Below are 15000 nucleotides of genomic sequence, written 5' to 3'. Positions count from 1 at the left end.
GAGCGCCCGGCGAGGACCCGGCCTCTTTTCCTCGTCGGAGTCGCCGTCGTCGTTGTTTTCTCCTTCGTGTTCTTCAGCGTCTTCATCGTCTTTTTCGTCTGCTCCTCTTCTTCTTCTTCTTCTTCTTCTTCTTCTTCTTCTTCTTCTTCTTCTTCTTCTTCTTGTTCTTCTTCTTCTTCTTGTTCTTCTTCTTCTTCCTTTTTCCTCTTCTTCTTCTTCTTCTTTTTCTTCTTCCTCCTCCTCCTCCTCCTGCTCTTCCTCTTTTTCTTCTTCCTCCTCCTCCTCCTCCTCCTGCCACCCCCGTCAGGTCACGGCTGCCGCGTCGAGGTCGCGTCATTTGCACGCGGGAGGAAGAGATCGGGGCTTCCATTCGTCATCATCGGATAATAAAGCACTTGTGGCGTCTTGGCCTCTCTCTCTCTCTCTCTTTCTCTCTCTCTCTCTCTCTCTCTCTCTCTCTCTCTCTCTCTCTCTCTCTCTCTCTCTCTCTCTCTCTCTCTCTTCTCTCTCTCTCTCTCTCTCTCTCTCTCTCTCTCTCTCTCTCTCTCTCTCTCTCTCTCTCTCTCTCTCTCTCTCTCTCTCTCTCTCTCTCTCTCTCTCTCTCTTTCTCTCTCTCCCTCTCTCCCTCTTTCCCTCCCCTGCTCGTGCTTTCTCTTCCTCTTTCTTGTTCCTCCTCTTTTCTCTGTTTCTGATCCGAGCCCAGCTGTCCTATCGCCGCCCTGAGCGCCCTTCCCCCTCTCCCCCCTCCCTTCCCCCTGCCCCCTCCCCTTCTCCCAGGGTGCGTGAGCCCCCCGGGGGAGGGAGGAGGCCCACCCCTGGGGCAACCCGCGCCCTTCCGGCACTCGCCACGGGGTTTTATGCGAGTTTCAGCGCCCGTCTGGTGTCGTTGCACAAAGGAGCCCCGCTTGCCGACGGCGCTTTTTCAACCTTATTCTTTATGCAGTGAACCCGACTTTGGGAAATATGACTTTCTTTTCTATTTTCTTTCGTTCTTTTTTTTTCTCTGTTTTCAATTCCTCGTTGCACGGCAGCCATTGCAGCGTTGGTGTGGGTGTTGTTTGCGGGGAGGGGGGGGTTGTGAGTGCGGTTTTGTTTTGGTTTTTGTTGTGTTTGTGTGGGGGTGGATGGATAGGGAGAGGGAGGGTATGTAGGTATGTGTGTGTGTTTATGTATGTGTAGTTGTACGTACAAGTGCCTTTGTAATGTAAGTGTGAATGCAAAGTCGACGGTGCCTTCGTGAATGTAGCACGTCACGGGGAGAGAAAAGGTGATCAATACGCTAGCAAATGCTATTTTAACCCCCTCCCTCTCCCCCTTTCCTTCCTCCCTCCCCTCTCCCTCTTTTTCTTCTCTCCTCCCCTCTCCCTCTTTTTCTTCTCCCCTCCCCTCTCCCTCTTCCTTCCCTCCTCCCTCCCTCTTTCCTTCCCTCCCCTCTCCCTCTTTCCTTCCCCTCCCCTCTCTCCTCTTTTCTTCCCCGCTCCCCTCTCTCTTTCCTCTCCCCCTCCCTCTCCCTCTTTCCTTCCCCCTTCCTCTCCCCGCTTTCCTTCCCCACTCCCCTCCTTCCTTTCTTTCCCTATCCTCTCCCCTTTCCTTCCCCCTCCCTCCCCCTTTCCTTCCCCCTCCCACCCCCTTTCTTGCCCACTCCCCTCCCTCCTTTCTTTCCCCTTTTCTTCCCCACTCCGCCTCCCTCCTTTCTTTCCCCAATCCCTTCCCCCTCCCCATTCCCTTTTCCTTTCCCCTTTTCTTCCCCCTCCCCTTCCACCCTCCTTCCCCCATTCATCTCCGCCGTATTGTGACCAAGCGATCGAGTCCGAGGCATTTAAACACACTTACTCGTGTTTGTTTGTTTTTTTGTTTTTTTTTCAGCGCATTCGGGTGGCCTTGTTAATTGTTTTATTTTGTATTTTTGGGTCGTGGATCATTTGGGATGTTGCTTGTTTTATTCTTCGTTTCTTATTTATGATCTTATTTTATTTTTATTTTGTTTTGTGTGTTGATTTATTTATGTACGTATTTTTATTTTGTATTTTTGGATCATTTTTTTTCATGGATCATTTGTGATGTTGCTTATTTTCTTTCTCGTTTCATATTTGTGATTTTATTTTATTTTTATTTTGTTTCTTGTATTGATTTATTTATGTATGTGTTTATTATTTTATTTCTTATTTCTTATTTTTTATTTTTGTTTTATTTATTGATTTATTTATGTATGTGTTTATTATTTTATTTCTTATTTCTTATTTTTTATTTTTGTTTTATTTATTGATTTATGTGTATGTATTTACTTTTTTCTTTCTTTCTTTCTTTCTTTTCTTTTGTTTTAATTATTGATTTATGTGTATGTATTTACTTTTTTATTTCTTATTTCTTATTTTTCATTTTGTTTTAATTATTGATTTATGCGTATGTATTTACTTTTTTATTTCTTATTTCTTATTTTGTATTTTGTTCTAATTATTGAGTTGTATGTATGTATTTACTTTTTTTCTTTCTTTATTTTCTTTTTTACTTTGTTTTATGTATTGAATTATGTGTATGTATTTACTTTTTTTTCTTTCTTTCTTTTCTTTTTTTCTTTCTTTTTCTTTTCTTTTCTTGGCACGTTTTTCAGCGTTAATGACGTATGTTCCTCGACGCTTATTTGGTGTGGATAAAAGTCTCCGTCTGCGTGGATTTCTCCTTCGCTTTTTCTTTTGACGGCCTTCTCTTCTCTATTCGTTGTTTTCTTCCGTTTTCTTGATGATTTGTGGACTCGTTTTCTTCTTCTGTCTTCAGGTTTTTTGTTTTTTTTTCTCTCTCTCTTTATTTTCTTCTTTGTGAGTGTCCTTTTTTTTTTTGCTTTCTTCATTATTATTTTTCTTAGTTCTCTTCATTTTCTAATTTTCTCTTTTACTCCTCCTTTTCGTGTTCTTCCTTAAGTATTTTCTTCCGCTTCCTCCATTTTTTTTTTATTTCTCTTCTTTCTCTTTTCCTCCTCCACTTCTGTTTATGTATGTGTGTGCGTGTGGGGGGAGGGGAGGTGTGTGTGTGTGTGTTTGAGTGTGTGTGTGTGTGTGTGTATCTGAGTGTTTGAGTGTGTGTGTATGTGTTGTGCGTTTGTGTGTGACTGTGTGTATGTGCTTGCGCGTGTGCGTGTGTGCATCTGCCAGCGCACACGCTGTGTCACCCGAAGCGCTCCTTCAGAAGAAAAAAAATCAGAAGAAAAAAAAAACGAGAGAAATAGGAAAGGTCCGAGGAGTCGTTGGCGAGGGAGGAACCCGAGGCGCGTGAAGGGTCGACGACGCGCGCGCGCACCTCCCGGCCGGCCTCGACCCCGAAGGCGGCCTGCGTCGTGCTTGTAAGGCGAGCCGGAGCTGGAAAAGGCTGGCGCGGTTGTCGGTCGGTCTTTCAGTCTGCGCGGTTTTCGGTCTTTCGGTCTGCGCGGTTGTCGGTCTTTCGGTCTGCCGGTTCGGGGTTGTGGGTCGGGCGGTGGGTCGGCGTGATTATGCTTTTTGGGATTTTTTTTCTCGGGTGAATTGGAAGTATGAAAGTTTTGTTTGTTTGTTATGTGGTGGGTGTTTAGGGTGTGTGTGTTTGTATGTGTGTGTGTATGTGTATGGTTTTTTTTGTGTGTGTACGTGTACGTGTGTGTGTGTGTGTGTGTGTGTGTGTATATGTATGTGTATGTTTTTTTGTGTGTGTACGTGTGTGTGTGCGTGTTTGTGTGCATGTATGTGTGTGTACGTGTGCATGTGTCTGTTATGTGATATCCTGCACCTAATTTGCATGGTTATACCTTGCTCTTTCTTTTTTGCTGCTTCCCTCCCTCCCTCCCCGCCCATTTTTGCATGCATTGGTAATTAGTCCCATTGTTCGTCCTATTTCCACTTTCAGAAATTCTGCTTTTAGCTTACTTGTCTTTTTTTTATCTTTCTTTTTCTTCTTCCTCTTCCGCATTATCGTTCCAGTCTTTATACTTTTCGCGGTCTCTTTCTTGTGCTCTGCTCTACCTTCTTTTCCCTTTATTTGTCTTCTGTTCTTCTTCTCTTTCTCTTTTTCGTTTCCTTCTACCTCCCTTTGTCCTTATTTCCTCATTCTCTCTGCTTGTGCCTGCTCTCCTCGCCTCCCTCCCTCACCCTCCCATCTCTCCTCTCTCTCCTTCCTCCCCGTCTCTCTTCTTTTCTCTCAATTCTCTCCTCTCTCTTCTCTCCTCCCACCCTTTCCTTCCTCCTCATTCCTCACTCCACCTCCATCCTCTCTGCCTCCCCCTCCCTCCTCTCTCCTTCCTCCCTCTTCCTCTTCCTCTCTCTTCCTCTTCTCTCCCTCTCCCTCTCCCTCTTCCTCCTCCATCCTCTCTCCTATTTCCCTTTCTCCTCTTTCTCTCCTCCCCCTCCATCCTCTCTCCTCTCTCCCTCTCTGTTCCTTTCTCTCCTCCTTCCCTCCATCTTCTCACCTTCTCCCTCTCTTTTTCTCTTTTCTCCTTCCACCCCCTTCCATACTCTCTCCTCTCTCTCCCTCTCTCTCTCTTCCTCTCTTCTCCTCTCTCCTCTTCCTCCCTCTACCGTTGCCTTCTCCCCGCGGCGCCCCTGCTAGCGCCATTTCCCCCGCCCACGCACTCCCACCGCCCACGACTCTCACTGCGTAGGCGTGGTGACCCGGCTTAGCGTGTGACCCTTGACCTTTCGTAGGACGTCGCACCCACTCGCCCCTTATCCGCTTTTCCCCTAACTCTCTGTCTGTTTCTCTTTCTCTTTCTCTTTCTTTCTCTTTTCTTGTTTTTTTCTCTTTCTCCTTCTTCTTTGTTATTTTTTCTTTCTCTTTCTCTCTTTATCTCACTCTCTCTCTCTCTCTCTCTCTCTCTCTCTCTCTCTCTCTCTCTCGCTCTCGCTCTCTCTCTCTCTCTCTCTCTCTCTCTCTCTCTCTCTCTCTCTCTCTCTCTCTCTCTCTCTCTCTCTCTCTCTCTCTCTCGCTCTCTCTCTCTCTCTCTCTCTCTCTCTCTCTCTCTCTCTCTCTCTCTCTCTCTCTCTCTCTCTCTCTCTCTCTCTCTCTCGCTCTCTCTCTCTCTCTCTCTCTGTCTCGTTCTCGCTCTCTCTCTCTCTCTCTCTCTCTCTCTCTCTCTCTCTCTCTCTCTCTCTCTCTCTCCTCTCTCTCTCCTCCCTCCCTCTCTCCCTCTCTTATTCCTCCTTTCCTTCCCCTTCTTTCTTATTTTCCATGCTTCTAGCGTTATTAAGGATAATGGTTATTACATAAATATATATATATATATATATATATATATATATATATATATATATATATATATATATATATATATATATATATATATATATATAATCTTCAAGCAAATATTTATAGCTTAACGAAATCAAAGTTAAATAGAGCGACACGGGGGAGAAGAGACCAAGGCGAGCTGTAATAAGGGAATGGAAACTCGCTCGTGGGCGGTGGGCGTGGGATGAGCGCCTATTTTTAAAAAAGCGAGGAAGGGAAAGGGTAAATGGAGAAAGGAGGGGAGTGGGGAAAAAAGAAAGGGAGGGAGAGGGGTGCGAGAGAGGGAGAGTGAGAATTAAGTGAAAGTGAGAGGGTGAGTGAGCGAGAGAGAGAGAGAGAGAGAGAGAGAGAGAGAGAGAGAGAGAGAGAGAGAGAGAGAGAGAGAGAGAGAGAGAGAGAGAGAGAGAGAGAGAGAGAGAGAGAAAGAGATAAAGTAAAGTATACGTATATGTAAAATATGTGTGTACGTGTATCAGTATTACTTTGTGAATGTATGAATCTAATGAGAGTTAAAAATAAAATGTACATAGAACATACAACAGAATATATAACATATGCCCGAGTGCGTTGCTAAGCATGTAAGAAACTTGTTTGATTTTAGGAAGCCCGTCCTACCGTTCTTGTGAGCCGAGTCTGAATAATTTAAGAGTAGGGAAAAGGAGGAGGGGAGCGAAGGGGGGAAGGGGGTGAGGAGAGGGAAGGGGAGTGACCCGTTAAGCATACTAACTCTTTTCATATCACAACCCCCCTCCCCCCTCTCCCTCTCCCCCTCCCCTTCTTGTATCTACAGTCTGGTGATTCATGGGTTTTGCTTTGTTTTGTTTTATTTAGTTCCCCCTCTTCGTTTTCTTCATTGCTTTTTATCTCCCTTTTTTTTAGTTATTTCTTTCTTTTCTCTTTTCTCCTTCTACGCGTATTTTTATTTCGTTATTCCCTCCTACGCGCGCTTCCCTCAGAATATATCCTGCTTTACATTTTTTTCCCTTTTTCTCTTTCTTTCTTTTTATCCTTACCCCCCATATATCCTCTAATACCCGATTTTTACTTCCCTTCTTTTTATCCTTACCCCCCATATATCCTCTAATACCCGATTTTTACTTCCCTTCTTTTTATCCTTATAATCCACCCAGATATCCTCTAATACCCGATTTTTTGGTTTCCTTCTTTTTATCCTTATAATCCCCCCTTATATCCTCTAATATCCTCTGATTTTTTCTCTCTACACTTCCCCTTCTACGCGTGTTTTGGGCGTGGATTCTGTGACTTGCATTCCCGTTCGCCTTCTGCAGTTGCAACCTCTGCTGAGCCCGTCTTGCCGTGGCGCCGTCGGCCGTCTGGGCGTCCGCTGGGCAAAATATGTTTTTTTTTTTTCCTTAATCCGAATCTCTTTTTTGGTAGTACGATCGTCTGTTTCTTTCTGTGTTTTATTTTTTTGTTTTTTATTTTATTTTCTTGTTTTTTTTCTGTTCTTTCTTCTCTTTTCTTTTTTTTTTTCTTTCTCTCTTCTCTTTTCTTCTTTTTTTCTTTCTCTTCTCTCTTTTTTTCTTTCTCTTCTCTCTTCTCTCTTCTCTTTTTTCTGTTCTCTTTCTCTTTCTTCTCTTTTTTTCTTTCTTTTCTTTTTTTTTGTTCTCTCTTCTTTTCTTTTTTCTCTCTTCTTCTTTTCTTGTTTTTTTTTTTTTTTTGTTCTCTCATCTCTTTTCTTCCTCCTTTCTGTCTCCTTCCGTGCCTCTTCCCCTCCCTCCCTCCTCCTCCCTCCCTCCCTCCCTCCTCTCTCGTAAATGTATTTTGCAAGTCCGCGGGCAAACCTCTCACCCTCTCGTCTATTCTCGCCTCTCCCTTTCTCTCTCATTTATCGTCATCTCCGTTTGATCGTTCTTTGTCTTTAATTTACTTTTTCATCAGATCCTTTCAAATGTCTTATTCTCGATTTTAATCTCTCCCTCGTACGCATTTTCACGTTTCGCTTTTTTATTTTTTTATTTATTTTCTTTTCTTTCTTTCTTTTTGCTTCTTTTGTATTTCTTTTTTTTCGGTCGCTCCTTTCTTTCTGTTATTTCTGCCTTTTCTTATTTTCTATTTCTTTATTCTGTTTTTTTTTTTTTTTTGGTCGCTCCTTTCTTTCTTTCTTTTCTTATTTACTCTTTTTAACTGTTTTTTTCCGGCGTTTTTTCTTTTTTTTATGGGGGGGGGTCGCTCCTTTCTTTCTTTCTTTTTCTTTCTTTCTTTTTATCCTTATCCCCCAGATATCCTCTAATATCCGATTTTTTGCTTTCCTTCTTTTTATCCTTATAATCGCCCCATATATCCTCTAATATCAAATTTTTCCTTTCCTTCTTTTTATCCTTATAATCCCCCCATATATCCTATGATATCCTCTGAATTTTCTCTGTATGCATCCCCTTCTACGCGTGTTTTGGGCGTGGATTCTGTGACTTGCATTCCCGTTCGCCCTTCTGCAGTTGCAACCTCTGCTGAGCCCGTCTTGCCGTGGCGCCGTCGGTCGTCTGGGCGTCCGCTGGGCAAAATATGTTTTTTTTCCTTAATCCGAATCTCTTTTTTGATAGTACGATCGTCTGTTTCTTTCTTTATTTTATTTTTTTTTTCTTTTCTTTTGTTTTTTTCTGTTCTCTCTTCTCTTTTCTTCTTTTTTTTTTGTTCTCTTCTCTTTTCTTCTGTTTTTTTTTCTGTTCTCTCATCTCTTTTCTTCTCTCCTTTTCTGTCTCTCCCTTCCGTCCTGCCTCTCTCCCTCCCTCCCTCCCTCCCTCCCTCCCTCCCTCCCTCCCTCCTCTCTCGTAAATGTATTTTGCAAGTCCGTGCGGCAAACCTCTCACCCTCTCGTCTATTCTCGCTTCTCCTTTTCTCTCTCATTTATCGTCATCTCCGTTTGATCGTTCTTTGTCTTTAATATACTTTTTCTTCAGATCCTTTCAAATGTCTTATTCTCGATTTTAATCTCTCCCTCGTACGCATTTTCACGTTTCGCTTTTTTAAAATTTCTTTTCTTTTCTTTCTTTTTGCTTCTTTTGTATTTCTTTTTTTTCGGTCGCTCCTTTCTTTCTGTTATTTCTGCCTTTTCTTATTTTCTATTTCTTTTTCTAGTTTTTTTTCGGTCGCTCCTTTCTTTCTTTCTTTTCTTATTTACTCTTTTTAACTGTTTTTTTCGTCTTTTTTTTCTTTCTTTTTATGGTGGGGTCGCTCCTTTCTTTCTTTCTTTTTTTTAGCCGCTCCTTTCTTTCTTTCTTTCTTTCTTTCTTTCTTTCTTTTTTTAGCCGCTCCTTTTTTTCTGTCTTTTCTTATTTTCTGTTTTTTTCTGTTTTTTCGGCCCTCGCTTGGCTCTCGTGCGTAAGAGAGGGAAAATTCCCTTCGAGTCGACAAGGTCTCTCAGCTCAGTTTCCCGCTTCCCTTCTTCGTCTTCGGTGTGTGTCTGTCTCTTTCGGTCTGTCTCTTGTTTTCTCTCTCTCTCTCTCGGTCTGTGTATTTCTCTTCAATTCTGTATTGGCTTCTGTCTCTTTTTTCTTTCTTTTTTGTTTTTCTCTTTCTTTTTCTCTTTTTTATTTCTTTCTTTTTCTCTCTTTCTCTCTTCTCTTTCTTCTTTCTCTTTCTCTCTCTCTCTCTCTCTCTCTCTCTCTCTCTCTCTCTCTCTCTCTCTCTCTCTCTCTCTCTCTCTCTCTTTCTCTCTCTTTCTCTCTCTCTTTCTCTCTCACTGCTTCTGCCTGTGTAATTATATGTCTTCTCGCTCTATTCTTCTCGTCCCTCCATCCGTTCCCTCTTATTTCTCATTCTCTTTGCCTCTCTTTCTGTGCCCCCTTGTTTGGATTAAACGTGTGGCTTCCTCTTATATTTCCATGGCTTGTTCACTGGGTCTTCTTCTCTCCCCCTTTCTCCCCTCCTGTTTCGTTTCGCCCATTCATCTAATCTGTATATTCTTCCTATTCTAATTCTACCTTCTTCCCCTCTCGTGGGCAGAGAAACCTAGGACATGTTATCGACGGATATATATTTTTCTTCTCTATCTCTCTATCTATCTATCTATTTATCTATCTATTTCTTATTCTCTCTCTCTCTCTCTCTCTCTCTCTCTCTCTCTCTCTCTCTCTCTCTCTCTCTCTCTGCCTTACCCTTGTCGCTTTCGAGGCACTGCCCCCCCCCCCCCCCTCTCCCTCTCCTTGCCCTTCTCCCACGTGCCCGCAGGCTCTCTGGGACGTCGCCGGCCTCTTTGCCCTTCTCCTTCTCTTCTCCTGGTGCTTCTTCTAGTATTTTACCATTTCTCTCTTTTTAATTGTTCCTTCTATTCCTCCTCTTCTCTTCTTCTTCCTCTTGGCCTTCATTTTCTTTTTCTCTCCTCCTTTTCTTCCTTTTCTTCCTCTTCCTCCCTCTTTTTCCTTCTTTTTCCTCCTCTTCCTCCCTTCTTTCTCCTCCTCCTCCTCTTCCTCCTTCTTCTTCTCCTCCTCCTCCTCTTCTCCCTTCTTCTTCTCCTCCTCCTCCTCTCTCTTCTTTCTCCTCCTCCTCCTTTTCTTCCTCCTTCCTTCTCCTCCTCCTTCTACTTTTCCTCCACTTCCTCCTCCTCTTTTTCCCTCCTCCGCCGCCTCCACCTCCTCGCGGGACATCTTCAAATTCGGTTCAAGGATCAATAAGAGCTTCAACTTCCATCTAAAGTGCTGCCGGTCTCGAATATTATCGTGTACACCCTGTCGTGCCCCTCCTCTCCGCGTCTTCCCCACCGCCCTGTCCTCCCCCCCCCCCATCTCCTCGCCCTTCCCCACCTCCCTGTCCTTCCTCCATTTCCCTGTTCTTTCCTCCATCTCCCTGTTCTTTCCTCCATCTCCCTGTTCTTTCCTTCATCTCCCTGTCCTTCCTCCATCTCCCTGTCCTTCCTCCATCTCCCTGTCCTTCCCCATCTCCTTGTCCTTTCCCCACCTCTCTTTCGTACCCCCATCTCCCTGTCCTTCCTCCATCTCCCTGTTCTTTCCCCATCTCCTTGTCCTTCCTCCATCTCCCTGTTCTTTCCCCATCTCCCTGTCCTTCCTCCATCTCCCTGTTCTTTCCCCATCTCCTTGTCCTTTCCCCATCTCCTTGTCGTACCCCCATCTCCCCGCCCTTCCCCACTTCCTTGTCGTACCCCCATCTCCCCGCCCTACACCTCCTCCATGTCCTATCCCCATCTCCCCGTCCTTCCTCACCTCCATGTCCTATCCTCATCTCCCCGTCCTTCCCCACCTCCCCCCATCTACCCTCACCCGGCCTCACTTGCCCGGTTTTCTCCGTTCCTTTTCCGAGCGAGGCTTCTCTCTCTGCTCTGTCATTCCAACTTCCCATATTACCGAGAAGCTTCCTCGGACTTTGGGCGTGGAATCTACGGTCTCGCCCACCCACATTTCACTAGGCGATGGGTTTTGAAGCTCTATGCCTGGGAATTTCTTTTCTTTTCTTTTTCTTTCTTTCTCTTTCTTTTCTTTTCTTTTCTTTTCATTTCTTTTCTTTGTTTTTCTTTGTTTTTCTTTGTTTTTCTTTCCTTTTTCTATATTTCTCTCTTTCTTTCTTTCTTTCTTTCTTTATTGATTTATTTTTCTCTCTGTTTCTCCTCTCTCGTTCTCTCTCTCCTCCCTCTCTCCCTCTCTCTCTCCCTCTCCCTTTCTCTCTCTCCCTCTCCCTTTCTCTCTCTCCCTCTCCCCCTTTCCTCTCTCCCTCTCTCCCTCTCCCCCTTTCTCTTCTCCCTCTTTCTCTCTCTACTCCCTGCCCCCCCCTCTCTCTCTCCCTCTCTCTCTCTCTCTCTCTCTCTCTCTCTCTCTCTCTCTCTCTCTCTCTCTCTCTCTCTCTCTCTCTCTCTCTCTCTCTCTCTCTCTCTCTCTCTCTCTCTTTCTCTCTCTCTCTCTCTCTCTCTCTCTCTCTCTCTCTCTCTCTCTCTCTCTCTCTCTCTCTCTCTCTCTCTCTCTCATCTCTCATCTCTCATCTCTCTCTTTCTCTTTCCCCATCTCTCTTGTTCTCTTTCCCTAGCTCTTTTTCTCCCCCACCACTTCATTCTCTCACACTCATGTGGTCATCCACTCATACTTAAAGCCCAGAGAAAAGGATGTTATTAAAAGGGAAAAAGGGGAGTGAGGCACCCAGGCTGTTGTAACAAATATCTTCATTTTGATAGTGTGGAGCTCTTGAGAGGAAGAAGATGGCACATTAAAGTTAATGCTTGTAATATGTAGGAATGGTTGTTGCTAGAGTACGTCTCAACAGCGCTGTAAAGTAAGGGATACAACGATGCTGTAAAACGCAAAGCTCCTCAAACGATGGTGAAGTATGGCTATGCTGGACATAATGCCGGAATGATGACCAGAGAGGTTGTGATGTTATGACCGAACTTCGGAATGCATGATAAAAATGGGAGGGAAAGGCTATTCTACGCAGAGTTTGTGAAGAGATATGATATTGGTTTATTGGAACAGCCATCAAATAAGTCTGAACTTATGTAAAGGCAGCTTGGACTTTCCATGCCCAAATTGAGGTGAGAAAGAGGGAGAGCGTGTGGCAGGACAGATGTACAAAACCCTCTACTGCTTGTGGCACTCTCTGGGTTTCCTATTGACTTTTGTCTTGTGTGTGTTGTGCCCAGGGGTGCTGTGAGAAGGGAAGGAGGTAGAGAAGAAGAAAGAAAATAGAGGAGGCAGAGGCGAAGGAAGGAGTAGGAGGGAAGAAAGAATAATCTAATGAGGTAGATGCAGAGACTGTAGTGTGCAAGAGAGTCCAAAGGCTAATTAGATATTAGGTAAGGGGAGGCATCCAAAATAGAGATGTGTGGGAGGAGTCAAGGCAGTTTGAGAGAATTTGAAGAGTCTGACCTTTAACATTTCAGATCTTGGCTCTTGTACAGTATTAGTTTATTTTACCCTTCTTTACTGAATTAATGAATACATTTCTCATATTCTTATGTCTGTGTTCTTTGTTCTTCATTCATGTGAAGAGCAGGGATATTGTTTTGTTTTTAACAAAATGTTTTGTCATAGTATAGATACAAGATTTGGCATTGATAGTAATGATAACTCTAATGTTGCAGGACCGTCGTAACTTTGTGCGCAGCCCTCCCACTGGTGTGAGCTTCGAGTTTGAGCTGGAGGCCTTCCTGCCTGTTGCCCAGGCTACTCTCGCTGCCGACCCCAACCTGGAGAAGATGCGCTTTGAGTTGGTGCCCAAGACGTGAGTGTTTATGGCCCAGAGGAGTTTTAAAGAATTTAAGGTTCTGCAAGAAAATCAATTACTCAAGTAACTCTGTTGCTTTTGACCTGATAGTAGGGGGTTGAGAGTGTAGACACAAAAGTTTCATAATGTGCTGGAATAAAGAGAGGAATCCGTTTCTTGTGACCTATACAACTCAACATCAAAGTAGTTCACTAGTTAGTATTTGAAATCTTACGTTAATCTTTTTTCTTTTTTTTAAGAGAATATGGCAGTATATCTATAGAATATGTAAATGTAACTGGGCAATATGAATTATACAGAAATAATGTTTCTGTTTTTGTTATTGTTGTTTTTGAGAAAGTTATGACTGCTAGGTAATAAATGCTATACACCCTTTATTTCATTACATTAAAATTCCATCTACTTAAATGTATTGTTTTTACACATCAACAAGTACACATTTTCAGGCATTATTTTTTCTCACATTTCGTAGATTCTGATCTTTATATGCACAAATATTACATGACAGTCATACCTTGCACAGGAAATGTAGCACCAAGACATGATTCAGGTTATGAGACCAAAGATTCTTTTCTCACTCTCTTCCTTTTCCTTTGCATAGCATCAACGAGGAGACCTTCTGGAGGAACTACTTCTACCGCGTGGGTCTCATCAGGCAGAGTACAGAGCTCTCTTCGCTGGAGAGGGAAGGAGTTGATGCGGCCAACAAGACCACAGCCGATGGAGAGAGGGGTAGGCAATATATGTAGAATGGTTCGAATGGAGGCCCTTTCAAAGCAGAGCAATATTGTTGCTTCTGATTGTAGAAGATGGCGAAAGCAAATGTAGGGACCGTAAAAAGAAGGGACAAATGCGTAGCACCGCTGTTTAACTACATGCACTCATCATTAGTGTAGGTGTCTTATAAGGTGAGTCTTGGAGTAGGATTTTTCTTGTGCGTGAAAATAAGTTTTTTACTAGAAATCACTTAGAATCTGAGCTTTCAGATTTGATTCAAAGAGTAGTGAAAGAGTTCTTTCAGTTATTACATAGGAAAGAATACAGAAGTATATGTTTTTTCTTTATTTCTTTTATTTCTTTTTAATAGACAGCTACAGTGATAGACTGAGAACTAGATGGATAGTTATATATATATATAGATAGATAGATGATAGACAGCTACATAGAAAGATAGACAGAGAGCTAGATAGATAAGATATATAGATAGATAGATACACAGATAGACATAGATAGACAGACAGACAGATAAATAGACATAGATAAATAGATAGATAGAAAGGTTGAATATATGTGTGTGTGCATACATATATACATATTTATATAGTTATAGATATACATATAGATATATAAATATATTTATGCATAATTATATATATATATATAAATATTATATATATATATATATTATATATTATATATATATATATATATATATATATATATATATTATATATTATATATTATATATATATATATATATATATACATATATATATATATATATATATATATATATATATATATATATATATATATATATATATATATATTATATATTATATATTATATATATATATATATATATATATATATATATATATATATATATATATATATATATATATATATATATATATATATGTACACCAAAAAACAGCAGAGTGCATGAGGAGCAGGAAAGGTGAGTGAGCTGACAAACAGGCTCTGTTGGTGTATCCTGAGGGTTGCTGAGTGTCTGGTTGAGTTGTGAAGCTTAACCATCAAATGCTTACCTGTGACACTCGCAATTACATTTTATACTGTTTTGGTTAATAGTTTATAAATGATTTTGTTAGTAATTTTATTTGCTAAGTTATTGAATTGACAATACATTACATGTATATATCTTGGAAGATTTATTTGATATTTTAAACATTATCTTTGTATACTGTAAGCAACATCTTGCTACCAGGTGTCTCCTGGTTTCCTAATTTCACTACTGTTTTCTGTCACCCCTCCATTAACCCCCAAAATTGTAATAATACCCATAGGTACTGGGAACCACGGCTACAATGTTATAACAGTGGCAGTTGTAACCATATGCAAAGAGAAATCTAAGGAATATCATCAAAGGACTAAAGAGAAATACATGACAGGATATAGACTGCCAAGAACTACAAACTGGTATAATTGCATAAAAAAAAGAAAAAAAAAAAGAAAAGGAAAAAACACAGATGCACACGCTTTTCAATTTTATGGTGACTGTATTTTCTGAAACCCAGAAACTTGGGCAGGGTAAAAGTTCAGGTTAAAAGTTGCAAATAGAATTGGAAATCTAACTCGTGTGATTCTTCTTTATCTTGCTGCTTATTGGTGTAGATTTTAAGTATTCTGTCAATGGACAATTAAAACAACAATGATTATTTTAAAATGTATCATATCTGGGTAAGGCTGAAGACTTGGAAATATTTATATGAATTTAGGTTATAATTGAAAGTAAACATAAAAACACAATCAAAGAAAGATACATTTATTACACACTAGGCATTGATTTAGAAAGGGATTTTGTTTGATTCTAGCATG

At 41.7% G+C, this 15000-nt stretch overlaps 1 protein-coding gene across 6 annotated transcripts in view; it reads left to right on the top strand.

Annotated features, from left to right (window-relative positions):
* LOC113814986 (Synapse-associated protein 47kD) overlaps window positions 1-15000 on the top strand; it is a 158931-nt gene that overhangs the window by 132172 nt on the left and 11759 nt on the right. For all 6 annotated transcript variants that reach the window (XM_070134338.1, XM_070134341.1, XM_070134336.1 and 3 more), the window contains 2 exons: window positions 12296-12435; window positions 13040-13170. In XM_070134338.1, coding sequence (XP_069990439.1) covers window positions 12296-12435; window positions 13040-13170 — 271 coding nt within the window. The remainder of the gene's footprint in view (window positions 1-12295; window positions 12436-13039; window positions 13171-15000) is intronic.

This window comes from Penaeus vannamei, chromosome 19 (genome assembly GCF_042767895.1).
Source record: "Penaeus vannamei isolate JL-2024 chromosome 19, ASM4276789v1, whole genome shotgun sequence".
NCBI lineage: Eukaryota > Metazoa > Arthropoda > Malacostraca > Decapoda > Penaeidae > Penaeus > Penaeus vannamei.
This window is presented reverse-complemented; position numbering and strand designations above follow the sequence as displayed.